The sequence below is a fragment of the Cnephaeus nilssonii genome, assembly GCF_951640355.1.
Source record: "Cnephaeus nilssonii genome assembly, chromosome: 8".
In the NCBI taxonomy this organism is placed as follows: Eukaryota; Metazoa; Chordata; class Mammalia; order Chiroptera; family Vespertilionidae; genus Cnephaeus; species Cnephaeus nilssonii.
In genome coordinates this window covers 2,800,374-2,825,852 of record NC_137079.1, presented here as the reverse complement: position 1 = coordinate 2,825,852, position 25,479 = coordinate 2,800,374, and the positions used below count along the sequence as shown (strand labels likewise).

General features: G+C 43.0%; 1 protein-coding gene across 3 annotated transcripts in view; it reads left to right on the top strand.

Annotated features, from left to right (window-relative positions):
• Nucleotides 1–25,479, top strand: part of GPM6A (glycoprotein M6A) — a 184,127-nt gene that overhangs the window by 152,531 nt on the left and 6,117 nt on the right. For all 3 annotated transcript variants that reach the window (XM_079779073.1, XM_079779071.1, XM_079779072.1), the window contains 4 exons: nucleotides 4,128–4,320; nucleotides 14,140–14,296; nucleotides 19,986–20,139; nucleotides 25,370–25,446. In XM_079779073.1, coding sequence (XP_079635199.1) covers nucleotides 4,128–4,320; nucleotides 14,140–14,296; nucleotides 19,986–20,139; nucleotides 25,370–25,446 — 581 coding nt within the window. The remainder of the gene's footprint in view (nucleotides 1–4,127; nucleotides 4,321–14,139; nucleotides 14,297–19,985; nucleotides 20,140–25,369; nucleotides 25,447–25,479) is intronic.

Sequence of the window (25,479 nt, the reverse complement as noted above, 5' to 3'; positions counted from 1 at the left end):
CATTCCAAGTAGGGGGTGTGCAGGAGGCAGCTGATCGATGTTTCTCTCTCATTGATGTTTCTAACTCTCTATCCCTCTCCCTTCTTCTCTGTGAAAAAATCAATAAAATATTTTTTTTTAAATCACGATGAAAATACCAATCAGAATCCCAATGAGTTAAATTGGGGAATCAGATGAACTGTCCCTAAAATGTATATGTTATTGTAAAAGGACCATGAATAGCATGACACACAGGAGGAAGATGAACAAGATGGGAAATTTCCTCCACCAAAGCAAGACCTACTATAGGGCAATGCGGTGTGGCCCAGGGACAGCCCATAGACAAACCCAAGCCTCTCTGGATGCTTGGTAATGACAAGGTGATGCTGTAGGATGGGAGAGAAGAATCAACTCATTGGTAAATGGTGCTCAGAAAGTTTGTCAGTGAATATACTGCCAGTCTCTTGTCAATCTCCTTTGTCATCCTCCTTTCGATGGGCCACCATTGTGTTGGTCTGTCTTCTCAGCTGTCTGTCTCCCATGCCAGTTCTGTTGGGTTAGATTCCTTTCCCATTTATTTTGGAGCATCTGTGGGGTGAGCAAATGCAATGGCTTGTGCTTATTTCACAATGTTTAAGTGGAAGTAAATAAACCATATAGCTCATCTTTAAAAAAAAAATAGGCTAGCTCAAGAGTTTTTATTTCCTTTGTAATTTTTGTGTTGGGATAAGTCAACTTATAACCCCACAAAGCATTGGGCAAATGCTAATGTTTCAGACTGTGCTGGAGGTATCCTATTCCCTTTAATTTAGTGTTAATTCATTTGAGAAAATGCACCCAGGAACTGGATCTGAGGAATGCTTCTTTGTGTATTACAGGCAGTTCTAGTCCCGTGTAAATTCCATGTTCAACATTTGAACCATTAGCTCTATTCAAGAATCAGTGGGCCCTATTCTCATCATATCTGGTCCTGAAAATGGTTCTGGTGCCAAGGACTCTCTATTGTCTTCATAATTTCTGAAGAAAGGTGTTTCCTTCCAGGGCCCACACTCCACTCAGGACGCTCTCAGTGGCATTGATTGAACAGACTGGTTTCTCATCTGAGGTGCAGTGACAATGTGGTGATGGGTGGCAGCAGAATCCACAGCCTCCAAGAAGGAGGGTTGGGAGCATATCCTGGGCCCAGGAGCCTGGTTGCTGAGGCAACGCTGCTGCTCTGCCAAGGCTGCTTCTCACTGTGGGTGGGAAGAAGCTCCCTCCCCTGCCAGCAACTACGTGGGCTTCTGGCAGCTGGAGAAAATGCTGAGACGATGCACTGCTTTCCAGATGGGAGCTCTGAGAGTCTTCGTTTCGATCCAACAGGCAACTCAGGCCCTGCGGAAGGTCAGGGTAATTAGTCCATCACAAGTGCAAACTGTGCAAGATGAGGCACCCAAAGTTTCTTACTTTGAGTGACAGTTTTGCAGAGGACCCGGACTTACTAGTAAACTGAACGGTTCCAGCCTGACCTGGAAGGAATGGAGGTTTAGAGGAATGTGTATTTGTCAATAGGGGTAATATAATTCTGAGCAATTTAAATGGCAGCATTTGAACAGGGAATAAAAGAAAGATTTCCATTTAATTTGGAGATCTTAAACTCATTTGGAAATGCCTGTTAACTCGGGGTTGTCAATTTAGGGTTGCTCAGCATTGCAATTTATCTCATGCTTTTCTAAATTTAAAAGTCACTACTCAATTAAAGCCATAATTAATGACTGTGACACTAATAGCGCACGTGTGTGTGTGTGTGTGTGCGCACACACACACACACACACGGAATATATAGTCTAGGTAACTAGGGATACTTGCTGGCATGGAGGCTAGTATTGGTCCATCTAAACCTCAATCAGGAAAATGTGAAATGAGTGGAAACTAACTCTGAACTAGTAATGGAATGAACCAAATGTCCTCCGTGGCAGTTTTGGTGATCATCTGTGAGTTTACCACGTCATTTGCTCCTAAGCCCAACTCCTCCTGATTTTATCTTTATTGTTATATGCTTTAGGTCTAGGACCCAGCAAAGGTAATTCCTATCTAGGAATTTGATGTTTGGACCCTTTTCTTTATATTTGAAATTCCATTCTGAAGGGTTTTGTTGAACTTGTTATTCTGGCCTTGACACCTCCATGCTTGTAGTAGCAATCTCACAAATCTGTATCAAATTCTTCTAGAACAATCGGGGAGAGAAATCACAAAGGAATGGGATTTGAGATCATGGGGCTGTTTGAGGCACTTGCCAAAATTAGGAGTAACTCTTCCTTGAGTTGGCACTAATTTTATTTGTTTTAATTTTTAATTTTTAAATGATCAGTAAGATGTCAATTTTACACCATGGCGAGACTGAGAATAGTTCAAAGATTCTTCCGCTACTCTGTTCATCTCTATCCACAACTGTGTTCAGTGACATTCAGATACTACACACACTGGTCTCCTCCATCTGCTGGAGATATTTCCTCCTATCGTATGAAGCGTCAAGCTGTTCTAACCTTTTCTACTTCCCCACCTGGGGTGTGTGTGTGTGTGTGTGTGTGTGTGTGTGTGTGTGTGTCAGGGGAGGAGTGTTCAGGAAATGATTTTTCCTGTAGAGGCAAAGCTATGGAAGCAAGGAGGTGTTCTGGCTTCCTTTCTTTTTAATCTCCTCTGGAGCAGATGAGATGAGCTGTAATTCTCTTAAGAAAGCCAGTTCAACGGTCAGTATTTAATAACCCTCTGAATATGAAGTTACTGCTCACCGGAACTTTGCGATCATTGCATGTATCATATGTTGCTACAAACATATAGGTGTTCCAGATAAAATGCACACAGATCTTCCTGGGACTTACGTACAATAAATAACAATGCATTTTCTAGTCCCATTCGTTTCTGAGGAAAGAAAAAGGCAGTTATGTGGAGAGTTTGTGAGGGGCTTCAACATTCCGAAAAAAAAAAATTCAATCAAGGATTTCCCAAAGGAGAGAAGTAGGAGGAAACCTTTGGAGTAGGACGTGTCGGGGGAAGGAGTGGGGGTCAGAGGTGGCCCAAGGTGAGACAAGCCATCTTCCTTATAGCCTGTTAGCCCTCTTACCTAAATGTGACCTCTCACCAGTGGCTGGCACATAGTATGTAGCTCATCAGTATTTCTTATTGCAAAACATAGATACTTAGGCTTTCTAGTCAGATTTTGGTAGAAGATATCTATAAGTCACCTAAAAAATTCTGGTGCTTAATTTGAATATTAACAACAATGGCTTTTTGATTTCTCAAGCTAAATGTTTAAAGGCATCTTTTGAAAATCAAGGCTAAAGTGACAAAACTTCAAAAGTGATCACTGTGGTCAAAAAAATTATGAAAGCCATATTGCAACACAATAATAGTTAATATTCACGTTAAAGTAGACATTTACTGAGTAGCTCCTCTGTCATGCACTATTAACTCATTTAATGCTCACAAGAATCATTTGAGGGCAATCTTACTGTCACCTTTTTGCAAATGGCGAAATTGAAAGAATAAACTTGCCAAAAACACACACAGTGGTGGACCAGGATGCTAACTTGCCCTGCTCTCTCTTTCCCACTGTGCCAATACCTTTCTCATTTTGTTTACCATGCAGCACAGCAAGAAACAGATTTGCATTATGAGTCACTAGAAAAGCAACATACATCAATATCTGAACTAAAAAGATTCTAAAATAATTTGCCTAACCACGTGCAGGATACTGGTATTGTCCAGTCTGCTCTTTCACGTTTAAAAATTGCTAGCTAAAGTTCACTCAATTGAGTTCCCAAATAACATATTTTGACTCAATGTTTAAAAACAATACATCTACAGGGAGTTCAGAAGAATGAACTCCCTGTAGATGTATGGTGGCAAGGCAGGGCTTCTGTTCGTTTGGGTTGGAGGAGGAAGCCATCAGCAGATGCCATCATTCTCTTGTTTGGAGGAAGGTTCATAATTAAGGAACTTGATATTTATACCCTTCAGGGCAACCTAGGACTTGATTGACAGGGTTGACCTGATGTCATCTACAAATGCAAATATACTTTCCCATAATGCTGAAATTCGAAAAAAATAAAATAAATTAGATGAACAAAAAATACTAATTCATGCCTTTTTTCTGTTTCCTTGTGCAGGGTGTTTCGAGTGCTGTATTAAATGCCTGGGAGGCATTCCCTACGCCTCTCTGATCGCCACCATCCTGCTGTATGCTGGCGTGGCCCTGTTCTGTGGCTGTGGTCATGAGGCGCTTTCTGGGACTGTCAACATCCTGCAAACCTACTTCGAGATGGCGAGAACTGCCGGGGACACACTGGACGTCTTTACCATGTAGGTCGCTCTGTGTGGCTTCTCGTTTCCAGAGTATATGTGCACATTGCTGTGTGTGAAATGCATGGCCTCTAGAGTTCAGTGAGGCAATGTTATACAGACAAACAGAATTCTCTTAGGTTATTATGTACACGAGTAAAAAGGACATTGACCCTGACCACGAGCACAGGCTGCAGAGCAGAAGATCAGAGCCCAACTTAATTTGGACTTAATTTGTGTGTTCCTTGACTGTAATGCTTTACCCAAAATTCGGTTACCATTAAGTGGATTGCTCAAGTTTCTGTTACTCTTGTCATCTGAGCAGAGGCTCTGCTAATAGGGTAGAAAACAAGATGGAGCACAGGGCCTAGTGTAAATGGAGACTCTGCTGCTGATTCTAGGAAAATCACCCAAACTCACTGGGTACTCAACCATGGGTGTTCTATCAACTCTCTTTTCCTGTATCACAGGATTGATGTGACTACTAAGTTAACATGGTGAAAGGTTCCTTATTGACTCCTGCAAAAGGACAAGTCATAAGACACAATGAGTCCCTTTCCCCAGCACCAATTCCTCTTCAAATGTACACTTTACCCACAGCATGTAAACTCCTGGGGCCACTAAATTATGGGGATGTTAATGTTGTTTAAAAAGAGAACACGGGCATAGTCTGGAGGTAGAAAGGAGTGTGTGGTTCAAGCTTCAGTCCCTGACTGCCTAACATTAGAGGGAGCAAACGTTTAGAACTGAACTACAGAAGAACTTACTTTCCAGTCAATTCCCAGTTCAGATCATTTATTTGGCGATTTCTTGCCCACACAGCTTCTTGCAGTTAGTTCATGCTTCTTGAGACTGCTGTTCACATTGCTTTATTTTGTCATTCTAAATAAATTAAAACCTTCTTAATGTGTATAATTTTTCTGGAATGGGATGCTTTTAGAGTTACATGTCTTGGTGATTATATGGCTGGTAGAGTGACTTAGCTTTTGACTTATATAACTCGATCAAAAAGGGATTAATCGCATTCTTATTTACCAGGGCAGTTCCTACTGGCCAGGTATACCATATTTTCCGGCATATAAGACGACTTTTTAACCCAGGAAAATCTTCTCAAAAGTCGGGGGTTGTCTTATTCGCTAGGTGTCATCTTATAGGGCGGGTATATCCCAAACTCTATATTTTAACTGGAAAAGTTGGGGATCATCTTATATGCCCAGTCGTCTTATACGCCAGAAAATACGGTAATTATCACCTCAGACCCTAGTCTAAGACAGCACTTGGGCAAGCTGGACAACTTTCTAACTAGAAGATAACGTTTCTCCAACCCCAATTTCAGAAAATATAACATATTGCTATTTTTTAAATAACCCATCAGCTACAGATACATAGATTGTCTTGAGAAAAGTATTGCTCGTAAGTTATACTTGTTACTTTATTTATTAAAGTTGCTTATTTCCATGAAACGAGAAAAGGAGATGCACATTACTATCAAATCACAGGGCAAGAATTCCCTACTGGTGGGTGGAGGGCAGGTACCCTGAGTGGTAGCAAATACTTTAGGGAAAGGGAAGTTGAAATATTTGTGTTTATCTAAAATATACTAGAAGTAGTTCATTATCCACTTACTTAAAAACTAGATTTATTTAAAAACATATTCCTGTGTCCATTGGTTATGCATATATGCATACAAGTTCGTTGGTTGATCTCTTCCCACCCACCCATTCACCCCCGCCTTCCCTCTGAGGTTTGATGGTCTGTTCGATTCTTCTGTCTCTGGATCTATTTTTCTTCATCAGTTTATGTTGTTCATTGGATTCCACAAATGAGTGAGATCTTGTGATACTTACCTTTCTCTGACTGGCTTATTTCACTTAGCATAATGCTCTCCAGGTCCATCCATGCTGTTGCAAATTGTATGAGTTATTTCTTTTTTATAGCTGTGTATTATTCCATTGTGTAGATACTTTTTAATCCACTCATCTGCTGATGGGCACTTAGGTTGTTTTGAAATCTTAGCAATTGTATAGGGGGTTGAAGGCCTGGGATGGGGGGACAGGGGTAAGCTGGGAGAGGTCAATGGGGGAAAAAGAGACATATGTAATACTTTCAACAATAAAGATTTTTTTTTAAGTGGAATTTAGCAGGCATATAAAATAGGAAGAAAAAAAACATACTCCCTAACTCTGAAGTATCAATTTAAAGTTTCTCTATGTCACTGACAAATGGAAATGATAGTTCTGAAAAATTGGCATTATCCATTAAATTTATTTCTTTAAGCCCACAGTAGATAATTTATCAATTTCCATTATATTGGCTATATAGCATGAATTGATCCTTGAGAGTTTATAAATGATCATCATCATTTGAAATATAATTAAACTATTGAAAATGACTTGGATTGTTGCAAGTTAGTTTTATAGAACCTTAAGAAAATGATTGCATGGATATATTTTAATGTGATAAAACTGACATTTTCTTTTTCGTTTTATTTCAGCCTACACTGGACAAAATATATTTTCACTGTGCATTATTTTAAGCTACCACAGATGTCCTTAAAATCTCCAGATCCTCTGTATTTAGACTACATCCAAATTGCTAACTTTAGTTTTGGGATAGATAATTTAAAGAAATACAAGCCTAATAAATGTCATGAGATGGTTGTATACATTTATCAGAAACCAATTGTCAAGATATTTATTTGACATTTATACAGTAAAATTTAATATACCACAGAGCTCTGCTAAAGCTCTGAGGGAGTTCAGGAGAGAAGTCAGAGACCATGCTTAATTTAGCACTTTTACCAAAAGCTGGTCTCTTAGATTGGAAGTGAAATGCAAAACCAATAATGCATGGTTGGATTGTAAAGGATGCCATTTTGATAGGAATAAAAGCAAGGGCTCAAATGATCTCTCCTGTCAGACTTCAAATAACCAAAATTCCTATACCAGACCCTGTGATGCTACCAAATGAATTGAGATTCTGTCAACAAACAGGTCATGAAAACACAGAGGGAAGATAACGCACCATTAACTACTCGGTACAACTAGTACCAATGGATACATTCAAAAATGTCATAAAGGTTCAGACAAAGTAGAGATTACCTCAGGTGGGGCTGCCTTACAGGGATCTCAGCCATCAGAATAGGTAAGACACAGAATTGAAATAGGGAATACAGAGCAGAGGTAAGTGAAAGCTGATTGCAGGCAAAACACACTTGGAAATAAGCTAAGGCAGGTTTGGAAAGAATGATTAAGAGAATGCTTGTGGAGAAAAGACTTGTTGGCCAGCCTTAGTGATTTACGGAGTCAATTTCTTTTCTCCATCGTTCTTATGCTTGATTCAGTCAAATTGAGCACTTCTGTACCACATGCTTATAAAGGGAAAGAAGCCTGTTGACTGGGTGTGTGAACCCAAAGATAAAGCCAATCGTCCCAGACCCCTGTCTTCCTCGTCTGACACACATACACACATCTCAAGGTGGTCAATGTCTCCGAGTCTCAGCAATCATGAAGGACTGGCACACTGAAATCTGACTCTTCCGTTTCACTAGCCATCTGTCTAGCATCCAAATCCTCTTCTCATGAATGAATTGCAAATCACCTCCATTCTCATGAAATCTCTATTTTAGACATAACATTCTAAATACCATTAGCCTTCACCAATGGATGGTGATCTGAAATCTAAAATGTAGCTCCTGTTCTTCAGCTGACATCACCCATCAATCATTTTGTCAAATGCTACTTAAGGTGTGGAGACCTTTCTAGAGAGGGAAAGAGTGAATTTCTCAAAGATTTGTGACTCGTTGATATATATTTAGAACTCACTCTGCTCCTCCTCATTTACTTGTTCTCCCAGAAGCTTTTCCTCCCTTAATCTGTCGGTTTAGTATGGCAAGTCCATGGTCATTTGCTGGCTCCAAATGGTTGTGACAATGAGTATGTAATTTCACCCACTGTTCCCGTTGGGGAATTATTCCCACACACCAAGCACAATTTCTATTGTCCCACTTAGCCGGTTAGGCCTCCCAGCACGGGATAGAGTTCAAAGCTATGCCACATTCAACTACGAGAGGAAGCCTGGTTTCTGGTTTGTGATTCAGACTTTGTCATCGGCCAGCCCCTTGGCAAGGTGTTATCATTGTGCTCCCTATGGGGTCTCTTGACTGAGTGAGCAAGTACGTACGGTAGGTACTTTACTTTTGCAAAACAGATCCACACATAGGACAATGAAATATGGAAACTGGCTGGAAAATTAGATATCAAAGAATTCAAACCACTAACTTGGCTCAGTGACTTGGTTCCTTGAATAACTTTCCTGAGGACTGAGCAAGGGACAGCCTTATTGACGAGTTCACACCCCTCCCCCCTAAAATGTAGTAGACAGGGATTGTATCGGGGTTTTGACAGATTATAGTGAGGGCTGGGCAACTGGTACTATTGATTTCCAGAGTGACTATATTTCATTTTCAAAATGTTATGACTGTCACTTGAGGTCAATGCATTAAAAACTGAGCTTACTAGATAGTGAATTCTTTGATATTTAATGCACACATAAAAATTAGTTCCTGTTTGCCGAAAGCAAAAGCAAGCAGTAAGCTCATAAAACAGATATACTGGTTTTGCTCTCAACCAATGTAATGAGTGTATAAATCTTTTGTCTGCTTGTTGTTCATGTTTATTCCTTGGGTGTTAATGAAACGGGAAACTGTTATCAGTAAGTTAATGGATGGGAGTGAGAAGGAAAGGAAAGCAGGAATAAACTCATGGCACGATAAAACCAGGTTTCATAGGCTCGTGGAAAGCACTGCAATGCACACACCATCTGTTCTGACTCAGGGGGTGGATAATGACACCAGCTGGCTGAAGTCTTCTACTTATAAGAAGTTCGAGGATCAGACAGATTAGTATTGATGTGAGATTATTGATTAGTTGTGGAGAGTCAAAACTAATTTCAGTTGTAGCTAGAACTTCAGTTAGAAAACCGTACTGAATTCTTAACTTCTGATCAAATAAACAGTGAGCATCTCCTTGGGCAATATTTCAGCCAGACTGGTAGTTCTGAAATGAGTGTCTAAAAAAAAACCCCACTAATATAAAACAACAACAACCACCAAACCAGTACACAAACCATGAAGAATTGAGACAGAGAGACAACAGAGTGTGTGCTGATTCTGAGACCAAACTCCCTGGGTTTGTTTCCTGGGTCTCTGCTCCTTTCCACATGCCTCACCTTGGACAAGTTCTGCCTCTGCCCAGTCCCTCACCAGTAAAAGGGACTCACTAATGCTGCCTATTCCTAAGGTTGGCATTTTAAAATGATTGTAACATGGTTTACACATTAAAAGCACTAACATTTGATGAACATGTTGGTGACAATGGTGGTGACCATGGATATCATAATGATGGTGACCATGGATATCATAATGGTGGTGACCATCTATACTAATAAAAGGGCAATATGCTAATTATACTGGGTCGACCGGACATCTTCCAGATGTCCGACTTCCTTCCAGACAAAGCCACGGTGGCGGGGGCCGAAGCAGAGGGAGTTAGGGGTGATCAGGCCATCAGGGGAGCAAGCAGTTAGGGGCATAATCAGGCCAGCACGGGGGAGCAAGCAGTTAGGTGTGAGATTAGGCTGGTGTGGGGGAACAAGCAGTTAGGGGGCGATCGGGCCAGCAGGGGTGGGCAGTTGGGGGCAATCAGGCCAGCAGAGGAAGGCAGTTGGGGGCGATCAGGGCAGGCAGGCAGGCAGGCGAGCAGTTGGAAGCCAGTGGTCCTGGATTGTGAGAGGGATTGCCAGTGGGATTGGGCCTAAACTAGCAGTCGGACATCCCCCAAGGGGTCCCAGATTGGAGAGGGTGCAAGCCGGGCTGAGGGACACCCCCCCCCCCCGCACGAACTTTGTACACCAGGCCTCTAGTGATATCATAATGATGGTGACCATGGCTATCATAATGGTAGTGACCATGGCTGTCAGGATGGTGATGTCTTCTCTGAAGCTGTATCACAACTTGAATGGCCACCATCATACTTCCTAAAGTCTGTTGGTCTCTGGACCACAGTGGAGCCAACCTATTCATGTAATTAATCTATGAACTTAGGTTTTAACTAGAGTAGATATTTCAGGTAAATATCTGAGTAGATTTCAAGCTGAATTAGAATTCAAAGATCTAATTTCTGTTTACTTTGATAACAGCCAGGAATACAGCAACTTTAGAAAAAAAGTAGTTACAAATAAGATATGATGATTTTATATTAAAATAATATTAAGATTATCAGGTAGAAAGGAAACTTGCTTTGTTCTTTGTGGGTCAGAGAGAGGTTTGGGCCAATGAGTTCCAATTTATAGGGAAATCGTTGTTTGGCTTAGTATAAAGAACTTTCCGAGGGTCAGAGTTTTCTAAAGAGTACATGGCTGCCCCTGTGAAGTTGTTCAGACAAGGCTGGTGAAGAAGTTCCAGACCTAAGAGCCCAGAAGTAAACCCTTGCATGCACAGTGAAATGATTTTCAACAAGGTGTCAAAACGACACCATGGGGCAAAGATGGTGTCTTCAGCAAAGGAATTTAAGGAAAATGGATATTCACTTGCTAAAGAATGAAATTTGCCCCCATCTTACATCATTCATAAAAATCAACTCAAAATGGTTTACAGAATGAAATGTAAGACCTGAAACTGTAAAATTCCTAGAAGAAAATAGAGGGGAAGAACTTCTTAATATCAGTATTAGGGATGATTTCTTGGATATGTGGCAAAAGCAAGAATAGACACGTGGGACTACATCACACTTGGAAGTTTCTGTGCAGCAAAGACCACAGCAGAGTGAAAGGCAACCTGCAGAGTGGGAGAAAATATTTGGAAACCACATGTCCAATAAGAGATTAATATTCAAAACATATAAGGAACTCCTGTCACTCAATAGCAAAACAAACAAATTACCAGACTTACAAATGGGCAAAGGTTTTAAGTAGACATTTCTCCAAAGAAGACAGACAAGTGGCAAACAGGTACATGAAAAACTGCTCAACATCATTCATCATCAAGGAAATATACATCAAAACCACAGTGAGATACCACCTCACAGCAGTTAGGATAGTCATTATATAAAAATCAGAAAACACCCCCACCCAAAAAAAATAACAAGTGTGGGCAACTATGTGGAGGACTTGGGACACTTGTGCTCAGTTGCTGGGAACGTGCGCTCTTGCAGCCGGTATGGAAAGCAGCATGGAGGTTCCTCAAAGTGAGGAGCTGTCATGTGACCCAGCAATCCCACTTCCAGAGGAAATTCCAATGTTCCTCTACCAGCAAATCTTCTGACTGGGTATTATTTATCTACACAAATGCTATTGATTTTTGCATGCAAATTTTATATCCTACTACCCTGCTGGATTCCTTTATTATTTGAATTAGTTTTATCATTGATTCTCTACAGCTTTCCAGGTGCACCATCTATCATTTGTAAATAGAGGTAGTTTTGTTGTTCTCTTCCAATTCTTACGGCGGGGATCACTTTCCCTGATCCAAGTGAATTGGCAGATACACCCAGAACAGCTTTACATGGAAGCAGAGACTGTCCTTCACTTCCTTGTTCCTGACTTTACTGGGGACACCTCATGGAGTAAGATTCTGGGCTTAGGGTCATGATATTTACATATATATGAAAACATTCATCTATTCCTGTTTCTCAAGAAAGTATTAGGAAAACATGACAGTTTTACCAACATGACTTATAGGTTGAAATAAAAACAATCAGTAAAAGATTGTGTGTGAAGTTGTGTGTGTGTGGTAGTATGTGTGAGGTTGTGTATGTGATTATGTATGAAGTGTGTGTGGTTGTGTGTGTGACTGTGAGTGTGAGGTTGTGTGTGTGGCTGTATGAGGCTGTGAGTGTTGAAGTTGTATGTGTGAGGTTGTGTGTGTGGTTGTATGAGGTTGTGTGTATTGAAGTTGTGTGTGTTGAGGTTGTGTGTATGTGTTAGGTTGTGTGTGTGTGGTTATATCAATAATATATTACCTGAAATAGTTAACTGTACTATGGAGCATTTCTCTATGTTCAGATATAATTTTCCAGAAAGAGAAAAAGAACAATGAAGTAAGATAAAATGTTATAAAATAGATGTACAATTTTTCTTCATACTATTCATTTTCTGCAACTTTTCAATAGATTTGAAATTATTCTCAAATAAAAACGAAAATCTATTATTAAATGTCACTTTAACCTGGACATTTTACGGGAAAGCCCATTCCTCCAAGCTCTCCAAAGTGTTTGTGATGTCTCGTTAGATCTGTAAGCTGAAATCCTCAGATTCTCTGACACGCGTGAGGGGCTGACGCAATTCACATCATCTGCCTCATTGCCCTTGACAAACACAATTGTGACAATATTTAGATTTTCAGACAATGGAAAGCAGCCACTAAACAATCTCTCTGGTACATTAAATTTTAGCAAGCTCTTCTTGATCTTTTTTATATGCCACAAATTCACTTATGCTGTTCTTTAAAAAATATTGCGAAGGCTGAGGAGGGGGAGGGGATAAATGCAGGGGGTCAATGGAGGACATCTGTAATACTTTCAACAATACATTTTTAAAAATATTGTCATAGCATCCAGAGTTTGCAAATCTCCATGAGCATGAACTAAACTTCGATGCCCGCATCTCTCTCCTTGTATAAATTGAACAGGCTTTGCTGCCGCCTACCTGCTCCGCTCTGTCTAACTAATGTTAGAGGCACAAATGGCGCAGGACAGTGTGAAATAGAGCCCCTCTTCCACACAGCTCTCCCGGCTGCAGAAAGAGAGCGCTCGCTAGCCTGCATGCCTGTCCACATACCAGGGCCGCACAGCTAGCTTGCTTCTAGAGGCAGCAAAACGATTACTTTGTGATTTTTCTTCGAAAGGGCTTTGGGGTTCCCATACAGTATTTTGAATAACAGAAAAATCCATCTGCCATTTACAGGCAATACACGCGTCTCTCTCTCTCTCTCTCTTAAAGTACATGGGCACTCGATTGTGAGAAAAGAAGGAATACCTACCCATGCCTCTATGCTATGGAATTAGGTTCTAACTTGGCTCAGGCCCAATTCCATGTAATATCTGTTAGTGATTCTGCCTAAAAGTCTTCCTCACCAAAATCACAACTTCTCTCTGAAGCTATATTTTTATGAGTGATATTATCAGCAGCAGACAATGCGAGGGATGGTTTCCAGTAAGTGTGACAAAATACAACCACAACTTGTATGCATGCATATAAGCATAACCAATGGACGCAAAACTCTGGGGGGTGAGGGCATATATGGGAGTAGGGGAGGGGGCAATGGTAAGATATGTACACATATAATACCTGACTCTTAACAATAACAAAAATATGAGGCGGTAACTTTCTTGAAAAGGAACGTATCATTAACCATAAAGCTTTGTTCCTCTCTTCATGTGCGTTTTTAAAACTCGGTGATAGGTACATAAGTCTTTCAATTTGACATTTCGTCATAATGAGAGGCCTCACAGGCTGATGACCCTGCTCATCAGCCGGAGTTAAGCAAACTCCTTTGGAAATGGGATCCGCTGCTTCGCCCAGACAGCCTGGCGTGAGCCGAGGAAGGGCCAGGGGAGGGAAGAGGAAGAAACTCAGACGTGACCAGCCCTGTGCACAGACCCCGGGCGTGGCAGGACAGAATGTACACACAAACACGGGGCCTGGAGCCACAAGGCTTCTCCATCAAGCTTCCGTTGTGAGCATCAGCACCTTCAGCCTTCACCCCAAAGGAGGCGTGAGCTGGGGGCCCTGGCTGCAGGTCAGCCGTGCAGAGGTGCTCACACAGTCCCTGTCTCCCCGCAGGATCGACATCTTCAAGTACGTGATCTACGGCATCGCGGCCGCCTTCTTCGTGTACGGCATCCTGCTGATGGTGGAGGGCTTCTTCACCACGGGCGCCATCAAGGACCTGTACGGGGACTTCAAGATCACCACCTGCGGCCGCTGCGTCAGCGCCTGGGTATGTGTGTGCCCCCCGTGCTGCGTGTGGCATCCGGGGGCGCGGTGCTTGTCCTCCTCTGCCAGGAGCTCAAGTATTTTTATTTATTTTCATTTTTTAAATATATTTTTAAGAAGATTTTTAAAAAATATATATTTTATTGCCCTAACCGGTGTGGCTCAGTGGATAGAGCGTCGGCCTGTGGACTGAAGGGTCCCAGGTTCGATTCTGATCAAGGGCATGTACCTTGGTTGCGGGCACATCCCCAGTAGGAGGTGTGCAGGAAGCAGCTCATTGATAAATATATATATATAATTGATTTCAGAGAGGAAGAGAGAGAAAGAAACATCAATGATGAGAATCATGGATCGGCTGCCTCCTGCACACCCCACACTGGGGATGGAGCCCACAACCCGGGCCTGTGCCCTGACGGGGAATTGAACCGTGACCTCCTGGTTCACAGGTTGATGCTCAACCACTGAGCCACATCAGCCGGGCTCAACTATTTTTCTTAAACATAGTAACATTCCCTCCTTTGATCACTATCTTAACTCTTCGAATATTATGTTCTAAATTAAGAGTATTTCATGTGAAAATTCAGTTTCAAATTCTCAAATCACACACAACACAAGTGGTTTTATTTTAGAGGCAGCAAAACTGTCAATTGATTTATGATTTTTTTCCCCCAAAAGGGCTTTGGGATTTCAATATAATATTTAGAAATTCCAATAACAGAAAAATTCGTCTGCAATTTATAGACAATACTTGGGTTTCTTCCCCTTAAATACATGTCTGTGTAGCATACCTTAAATTTTGGGAGAATTGTATCATCTAATATCTGTTTAATCGTGATATGAGGTAAGCATTATGCTGTCATACTAATTTAGGTTTAAAGCCTATTCGTGTGACGGCTAGTGGTAAGCCAATGCGTGGTACCCTAGAGCTGACACAGCCAGTGCATGAACCTCCATGAACGCACAAGAGGGCGACAGTGAAGAGCGATGCAGGTGCATTAACTTTTGCATCTTTATGCAGCAGAGTTTCCCTGTAATGACACATCAGAGCTGCCATCCTTGACTAACATGTTGTCTTCTTTTCCAATGTCATATAAGAACATGAATTTAATCTCAGCACATATTTCATATTAAATAAGATGTCTCTAATAAGGAATGATATACTTTATTTCAATCGTACACAAAAAGTTTTTTAAAAAGCCTGTTAACCACAAACTTTCCCCCAGCTTGTAACAAGTTCTGTCATGCTGCTCATGTCGGTGGCGATAAGAACCTGAGATGTTTGTCTGTGGCATGAGTATCTGTGGTTGTCTCTGGAATGATTTCTGGTAAGACCCTTTGGAGAGACGGGGGGGAGGGGGGCAATGCTTATTGCAATATCTATGTTTTTAGGATCAGTAATATCAAATTACAGCTCTGGAGGATGTTAAGTGAAAGGTCTTGGATTAATTTTAAAAAATAAAATATGGCTATTCAATGGGCCAACTGTCAGTAAGAACTAAGCGATTTCTCTATTAAGAAGCCAGATTTGATTTTAGGTCCATTTATATACTGCCAATAGAGGATAGTGAAGTCAATTAATGATAGGCTTTCTCTTATCACTGGGACAATATTACTCATTTTTAAGTATTTTTTCTTAAATTTATTGGGGTGGCATTGGTTAATCACATATACGTTTCACATGTACAACTCTATAATCCATCATCTGTATATTGATTGCATCTTGTGCTCACACCCAAAGTCAAGTCTCCTTCTGTCACCATGTATTTGACCCCCTTTACCCTTTTCATCCTCCCCCCACCCTCTTTCCCTCTGGTGACCGCCATTCTATGGGACAATATCATTGTGACACATCTGTGTGCCTCAGTAAGTCCCTCAGCTCCTCTGGCTCGCGGTTCACTCATTTACAAATGAAGACAGTGGGTCATCTCTAATTCGCACCGCCGCTCAGGGCCCATGATTCCAAAGCACCCGTGAAATGACAGAGAAGGGGGTCTCCAGGCAGATTTCACCCCCGGGAGCCACCCTGGCAGGAGGAGTCCGCACTGGGGGTTTCATGAGAACGGTCATTTAATGATCTGCTCGCCATGCAGACAGCTCAAACCCCTCTCAAATAAGAATTTTTAAAGCAAAAAAAAAAAAAAAAAAAAAGAATTTTTAAAGCAAACACGCAAGCCACATTTTTTCGGTAATAGTAACAATTGTGTCACCAGTTCTTCCCAGCAGACCGGAAGGGTGGCAGCCGCTTCAAGGGCTCCTCCAGAGGCACCCCCACCTCTGGCTCAACCTCCTCCCTCCCCCTCCCCACAGAAGCTGAGCTCCTTCTTCAGGCCAGCAGCTCAATGGGGAGGCCTCTGCATCTCAGCGGGGAGGCATGGCTGTCCAACCATGCCACATGCGGGGACCAGCTCCCCTGCACACCCAGAGCCCTGCACCCCTCTCCCCACCACATGCCCAGCACCCCTCTCCCACCACATGCCCAGCTGGCTCATCGTGCTGGATTTGTGGCTCCATGGAATCAGAGGGGGAAATGAATGCTTTATCACTCACCCATCTGCTACTTCCCTTCCTTTCTTTCCCATTTCCCTTCTGCTGCTTCCTTTTCGGTCTGCAGGTGGAATGTTCCCCACAGTCTGCTTCACGTTATGTGCCTCACCTGTGAGCCACTTTCTCCGTCGGCCTCAGCTTTAAAACATTCTTTCCAGACTGTGCCCCTCGGCTTAGCATCTACCTGATGCGACTTCTCGGTCACAGGGTGGAAATGCTCTGAGCTCGTTCTGCCAGTGATGGGACCTAAAGCGGTCTCCCTTCGTTAAAGTGGAAGCATGATTGAACTGATAACTTTAAATACCTTTCAATTGAGGGATTATAATTCGGACATGTATTACTGTGAAGTGGCAGGTCCTGAGTTCCTAGTTAGGAGTTGTTTCTATATTCTGTGCCAGAAACAGTTCATGAGACGGGCCCTCCTCGGCCGTGGCCTGGATGCAACCTGGTAGTGCATGTCTGGTGCACAGAGAGGCTGTGCATACATCAGGAACTCTATTTGGCTCACGTCCCCGAAGTTTGGGTCTGCCTCCCTCCTGAGTGTGTGTGCTGTATCACAGCAGCACGTTCACTGCGGGCCTGTTTCCCGGTGTTGAGGTGGCTCGGAGCTCAGAACCTTTGGGTCAGAACCACCTGCTGCTTTTCGTCAGCGCCTCTGGCTTCTCGGGTGTGAGTTTTACCTGACTGGTGCGTGTCTGCTCAACAAACTGTGAATGTCTTAGACATCAAGGCTAAATTGATGGGAATTCAGGTGAAAAACCAATGACCGTTCACAGTCGCTCTCAGGTCAAACACTGTAACCTCAGTGGCTACACGTGCCAGGAGCAAACGTCTAGTCTAGCCTCCTCCCGAAGGGCAGGGCCGCCGGGCCTCTCGCAGGTCTGCAGTCCAACCTCCTACTCAGTCTCCAACAACCAATGTCCAAGTGGAGATCAAAACAGCAATTGCATGTTTCTTTAAATTTCATGTACTAAGAAATAACTCCTAGCAATCTTGTTGAATTGAATGTTAACACGTGGTAGCACGTGTGTAACATATGTGTGGCACAGCTGAAGAAGTGTGATAACAGGACGCTTCCTGTGGCAGTCATTTGCATGTTCTGATGAAATGGCACTGAAATAATGATGTGATAATGAGATGTGCTGGATATTAATTATGAGTCTGGCACCCAATCCCTATCACTCTATGGCAGTTTTTACCACCCAGTATCAATGAGTTAGGGTCAACCAACTCAGAGAAATTTTACTGAGTTTTATTTCTTGGTGAATGAAAAGGGCAGCATCTTAGTAAGTGTGAGTGATGTATAAAACAATGGCTGAAATACAAAAAGCCAGCGAGGCCACTTTATGCATCTAATGTCCACAAGGCCCCGTCCTCCCCTCCTCCCTACAGTCAGGGCCCGAGCTACTGGAAATTAAAAGTCAGTGTTGATCAAGGCCACGAAAAACAGATGTGACTTAAATAGGTCACCTCTGTCTGCACCTGACCTTTAGAGATACAGATTAATTAACAATTTGCTAAACCAAACAACTTCCTTTGAGTTTATTTTTGATGTTAGATTGATGGTGGACTGTGGGGAGTTTCCTTTGGCTCCATCACAGCCCCAGAGGTCAGCTCACTCCCAGCTGGTGAGTGAGGACGGGACCTTGAAGGGTAAGGATGTGCCCCGCTCCCATACGGGCGACCCAGTCCCTGACTTCCAGTCCAGGGACTCTTTTCTCTCTTCCAGTTGTTGCTTGTTTTAACTGTATTCCCCAAAGAGAAGAAGTGGAGGTGAATTTTACAATGAGTTTCATCTAAAAATAGACATTAATAAGGCCAAAAAGATTAGGAGAATGTCTTTAAGTCCTCACACTGTTCTAATAAGACTAGTTTATTTAAGATCCAGAAAACAGATTGGTGGTTGCCAGAGGCTGGGAGCGGAGGGAGGGGAAGTGGGTGAAGGGAGTCTAGACATGCAGACTTGCAGTTATAGATAATAAGCCCTGGGGATGTCATGTCCAGCGTGGTGGCCGCAGGTAACAATACTGTGTTGCATATTTAAAAGTTGCCAAGAGAGAAGGTCTTAAAGGTCCTCACCACCCACACAACATTTTGTAAATGTGCGGTGATGTGTGTTAACCAGACTTACTGTAGGCATCATTTTGCAGTGTATACAAATTTCAAATTATGAGTTATACTTATGTTCACACGTGCTGGTCATCAGGTGTTCTGACTGATCATGAAACTATACCACAATTCACTCATGAGACACGATAAGCAAAGAGTGGCTCTCTCAGGAGGCAAATTCAGATTTGTTGGTACATGCAGACATGCATCTGCGCCCAGAACACATCTTTATCCAACTTCCAGTTTTGTTGTGAAGCTATAGTTAAGGGTAGTTGGGTTGTGAGAGAGAAAGGGAAGGAACATTGTATTCCTATTGGGGAAATGTCCAAAACACCAATCATAAAAACACAAACTGTGGATTGAAAGAGCCTACTGCTAGGTGAGTTACCTGGAAGATGTCTGTACACCTGGGTGTTCCCTGCAGGCAGGAACTGAGCTCCCCCTCTGACCACCAGGGTTAGAGCAATAACTGAGGGGTGCGTTTGCTCATCCCTTCAGTCCATGAACACTGAGTTAGTGACAAGTGTGGATCAGTCGTTGAAATACGGATATGACTGTAGTCCTAAAAGACTACAGTCCAAAAAGACTCTCTTGGTCTTTTTGTTCATTCCTGTTTTCTGTGTGTAACTGGCAAATGCCTTGCTAGCATCAGGTCAGGCACATAGGTGATGGTGAAGGCTGCACTCTTACTGAAACAGGATTCAGCTGTGACTCATTCTGCACAATCCACTCTAAATATTCCAGTTCATGTTTTCTAAAGTTCACAGAACATGTGGTCAGATTCACAAGATCAACGCACGAATGAACTGGGCATTGAGAGGCAGGCGGATCGCTCCTGGTACATCACAACCACTGCCGTGGTGACTCCCCAGCAGGTTTATTCTCCTAACCTTCAGAGTCCCTTCTGTTTCCCACGCCACAGCCCTCACCAGTGTTGTATCTACAGCACCGAAACCCTTCGATATGGCACATTGTAAGCAAAAAACCCTTCTTTCCCAGTGGATGACACGTGTTCTCTCTGGACTCTTTCTCGGTTGCAGTTCATCATGCTGACCTACCTGTTCATGCTGGCCTGGCTGGGCGTGACGGCTTTCACCTCCCTGCCCGTCTACATGTACTTCAACCTGTGGACCATCTGCCGGAACAGCACCCTCATGGAGGGTGCCAATCTCTGCCTGGACCTGCGTCAGTTCGGTAGGTGCATCTCTGAACACCATCTCACAGTGTTCTCCCCGAGTAACTGCCTCAGAAATCCTGCCAGTCACCTTCTGCCAAAGGGATGAAGCGATCAGAGTATCCATTCCCTTTTAAGGCATTGCATTTGGTTATGGGTGGGCCTTTGAGATGGCTTGGGAGTTGATCTCACATCCTGAACATGGGATCGCCCATCTGACTCCTCGCACTTTCCCAGGCTCAGTGGGTGCAGCCTGTGTTCATGGTCCCATGATCAGCTGTACATATCGTGAGGTCTAGTCCAAAAATCACCTCAGAAATATTATCTTCTGAAACAGGACAAAGATACTGAGCATTTTTTGTTTAGTTTTATAATTTTTTTCATAAAGAACTCATCAGGCTTTCAAAGTGGAAACAGCCACCTAACCATACTCTATAAAGAGTTTAATTTCCCAAACTGCAAGTCAAAATAGTCACATTTCCCCCAAAAATGTGTGTTTTAATATTTGATTTTGTTTATTCTTTTAATTAGTAGAGCAGGAAACAAACACTCTTAATAATTGATAGGTCACTATTGTAAGTTTCAGTTTTATTTTATGGATTAAAGTCTACTAAGTCTGATATTATAAAAGCTACACCAGCTTTTTTTTTTCATTAGAATTTTCATATAAAACACTTTATTCATACATTTATATTCAACATTTCTGCATTCTTACATTTAAATTGTGTCATAGATAAAGCAATATAAAGTTACTTATAGCTTACATTCAGAGGGACTTAAATTCACCTCTCCAGCAGACTGGGCTGGGAGCTCTAGCCATCCTTACCCTAATCCAATCAAGAGTTAAGAAGGTTTCAATCTAGGGTTGAGTCTCTATTGGACTGGCCTATTTCCACCTCACCCTGGGGGGTTCCTGTTCATTATCTAGCTTTTCTAGTTACACTCAGGTGGTAATAACAACAAAATCAAAGGATGTTAAATGAATCAGAAGTCCTCTTTGGTTATTTTTATTTAGGGCTGAGACCTCATGTAATAATAATATTTTTTATGTGTGTATGGGCTCGTTATGTGTGGACCTTATTCTAAATGATGTATATACGTTGACTTGTTTAATTCTCACAAGAGTTCTGTGTGGGGGACACTATTACTACATCTCTTATAAATGACAGAACTGAAGCACGGGAGGGTAAATGGCTTGCCCATGGTTACACATCTAAGTGTCCAAGCAGGATGCAATCCTGGCGGGCTGACTGCAATGTCTATGTTCCAAATTTTAAGTCCACTGCATCTCCTGTTGAAGCAGGTACTGAATTACAACTGTGGAAAGGTCAAGTCCAATCTCACCTACCCTATTTGGAATTCTATTCCTTCATTTGTAAAACCATGGGGGCTAAAGGTTTTATAAGAGACATGCAAATCCAAACTTTTTTCACAGAATGACTATTAACATCTCACCTATTAACATCTGGGAACATTGTAGATGGTTAACATCTGGGAATGCTGTAGTTGGTTAACATCTGGGAATGCTGTAGATGGGAATGCTGTAGATAGTTAACATTTGGGAATGCTGTAGATGGTTAACATCTGGGAACACTGTAGATGGTTAACATCTGGGAACGCTGTAGATGGTTAACATCTGGGAACGCTGTAGATGGTTAACATCTGGGAATGCTGTAGATGGTTAACATCTGGGAATGCTGTAGATGGTTAACATCTAGGAACACTGTAGATGGTTAACATCTGGGAACGCTGTAGATGGTTAACATCTGGGAATGCTGTAGATGGTTAACATCTGGGAATGCTGTAGATGGTATTCTCCAATGAGGTTTCCTTGTGCATTAGGAAAGCAGGAATCTTTCACCAGTTGGTGTCCTCAGGCCCTGTGGCTCCACGGTGATAGTGTAGATAGAATGGGGGGGGCAGTATAATTGTTCCGTCACCACCCCCATCTGTCAGACCAAGTCCTCAGGTCCCTCTGTCTGACCCAAGTGAAAAGCGGATGATATGCTCTGAGCATGAAGTTCTCGGCAAGAAGATGATGGGAGGGTACGGACGGCTCTCCCACTGGGTAGGTTTCCCCCATGGAATCGTGTCCCACGTGAACACAGGCAAAGGACACCTCAGCTGCCAGTCACCACAGGACACCACAGAACAGCTGCTTGGAAAACCATGGCTCTGACCCCAGTCCCTCCCCCCAGTGTCTTCCTTTTATTCTGCTCATCTGAAAAATTAAAACTGGAAAGATGTGACTAGTCTCTCAGAGAGAGTTGCCAGGCAAAATACAGGACACCCAGTTAAGTGTGAATGTCAGCTAAACAAGCAATGTTTTTAATACAGTATGTCTCAAATATTGCATGGGACATACTTATGGTAAGTTCAAAGCATGACTTTGCTTAGAGCCGCCCTTGAACCTTAGCACTGTTGACAGCATAGTCATCAAGATTTATTCCAGTTTAACTTCCCTCCTGCCACGGAAGAGAAGACACTTTCCAGATGTCATGCAACCTTACATCAGCGATGAAGCTTTCTGTTTTCCCCAAACACAGTCTACTGTCTGACAGCTTTTATTTGCCCTCCAGAGAGCACACCCTTCATAAGAAACTTGGATGTAAGCATGCAATCAAGCTAGCAACAAGGGGCGTCAGAATAGAAAAGAAATGCTCCCCAAAACCTGGAGTATAATCAGAATAGACATTTGCTAATTTCATCCAAAAAGTCATTGTGTAGGTATGGACATACCGTAAAACTATTTGTCTTATTTTGCAAAGTTGTCTCGTGAGCTTGTAGATGATGGCACCTTTGCTCTTACAAATGGGAGCTCTCCCGTGTCCTGGTGTTGTACCTTCTTCGTCTCCACTGCGCCTCCGGGCCTCACCCCACCAGCAGCAATAAGCACGCACATTTCAACCAGGTCTGGTGGGAAGGGGAGGCTTACTTCAGACAGATGGAGGATTTGAGGATGGCTTATCACATCAGGGTTTGCTGTATTTCAGAGTGAGTCATGACATCATGTTACTTCCAACTTTAATTTTTCATACGTTTATAGTGATCTTAATTGTCCTTCAATTCTGTGTACAGTGATGTAATGACATTGAATCTATTAGGTATTTATCCCAGTAAATTTGTTTCATAAAATATTAGAACTTGTCCCCATCATAGCATCTAGATCCAGGATGTAAAATTGTGCTCCCTTAAAACCTGTAGACGATGAAACTACCACAGGGCCAACATAGGAAGCACATGGCCCCAAGTGGGCGGGGCTTCTGCTAGCCTTTTGGCCACGCCCACCTCTGGTCCCGCAGGTCCCCACACTGGCAGGAGTAGCTTGCCTTCATCTGAGTTCCATGAAGCTCTCAACTTAGGATTTCATTTCACATACTTAGCCACCCTTTTCCCAACAAGTATTGACTGAGCTCCTATTATGTTCAAGCACTGCACATGTTTGAGAAAAATATACTGTATATCTCCGTGACCAAAAAGTAAAATAAAATAAAGTTCGACAAACTCTGAGATTGTGAACCTGCCCATCACGCTCATCCTGGAGAAGGGACCTGCTGGGAAGACTGCGTTTCTTTGCACAGGACAGACCAGAATCACAAAATCAGGAGCCAGGTTTGCAGGCCCCATGAAGAGAGTGGAGGAGGAGGGCATCATGGGCAGCCTCCCTCATGAGTAGAGGACCAGGAATCCACCTTTGCTTTTAACAATGCGAGGTCTTGGTGAGCTTTACAAGAAAAATGTCCATGGAGGGTTGGGACAGAATCTGACTGGAAAGGGTTGAGTGGAAATGAAAAGAAAGGAATTGCCGACGGCAAACGTGGCAGTGCTGTCTAGGGTTTTGCTATGAGTGAAGAAATGGGCATTCCACACGAATGTCACCTGCCTGTCACTGATCCGAAGGAGGAGGCCTGCACCAGGAGCCTCCTCAGTGACGATGGTTTATTAGACAGATCGTAGGCGGGCCCCCACCCCGCCACCGTGTCAGAAACAGAAGAGCTCCTCATGCTGGGTGCTGCATGGAGATTATGTTTTTTATGGAAATCATTGCACAAACTATTGGCAAAGCAGAATGGCGGCAGCTCCAGAGAGGGGTCTGGCGGTGCTCCTTGAGCTAAGAATGTGTGAGTACACACACAGTAAAACTAAATACAGAGCAATATACAGATCCTGTAACAGAGAAACCCACTAAAACCTGCTGATCATATTATCCAATGTCACTCCAACACATTTAATTTAAAAATAAATTCAATTCAATAAAGAGCAACAAGTGCGAAAAGCTTAGGTATTAGTTTGCCCAGAACTTGCGATTTTTCTTTCTTTCTTGTATATTTGTGTTTGACATGTCAGTAGTTCTGGACATCAACCTAAAGATCCATTTCTGGATGAACTGGATCCCTTCTCTAAACGAGACCTGTGGCAGTGGGTCCCTGAGTGGCTGTTTGATGCCACAGGCTGGGCAGATGGCCACAGGCTCTCATTCAGCAGCTCTCTGCTGGGTCCACAAGTACTTTCAGAGAGGAAGGAAGAGGGAGAGAGATAGAAACATCAATGATGAGAGAGAATCATGGATCGTCTGCCTCCTGCATGCCTCCTATTGGGGATGGAGCCTGCAATTGAGGCATGTGCCCTGACCTGGAATCAAACCATGACCTCCTGGTTCATAGGTCAATGCTCAGCCACTGAGCCACACCAGTGGGACAATCCTTATTTTGATCATTGCCCCGAGTGGTCCTGAGACAGTTGGTCCATAAATCAACTGGATCCAGGGTCAACTGAGTGACATCACAGCTTTGTATCCCTCCTCACTGACAGCACTGTTTTCGGTCTGAGCAAAGAAGTCCTCCTTCGGGCCGTGTGCTTCTATAGACTCACGGGAGCTTAGTGCACAGAATGACATGAGATCCAGGCTGAGGGTGGTCTGGGACGTGGCCGTCACTGTAGCTGCGATGCCTATGCCTCACATTAATGACCGAACCAATCCCCTGGCCACAGCTGACCTGAGATTCCGGTGCTGGCCCCGTGAGTTCAGACTGAACATGTTTGGCCTTGCTGAGGGCCGCAGTGGTGGGACCTCCCACTTACCACTCTACTCATAGTCACTCTCCAGCAACGAAAGCCCAGGACGGAGGTTTCTATCGTAACATAATCTAAAATGGAACGTGCTTAGATTTTATCTGCAAAAGTGTCATTTTCTCTCTGGGCTCTTGAAAACCTGTGCGACGCTAACCCGTCATTGTCTGCATGTCGTAGGGATTGTGACCATCGGGGAGGAAAAGAAAGTCTGCACCGTGTCGGAGAACTTCCTCAGGATGTGCGAGTCCACAGAGGTGAGAGGCTTGCAGCCTTCAATCTGGTGGGAA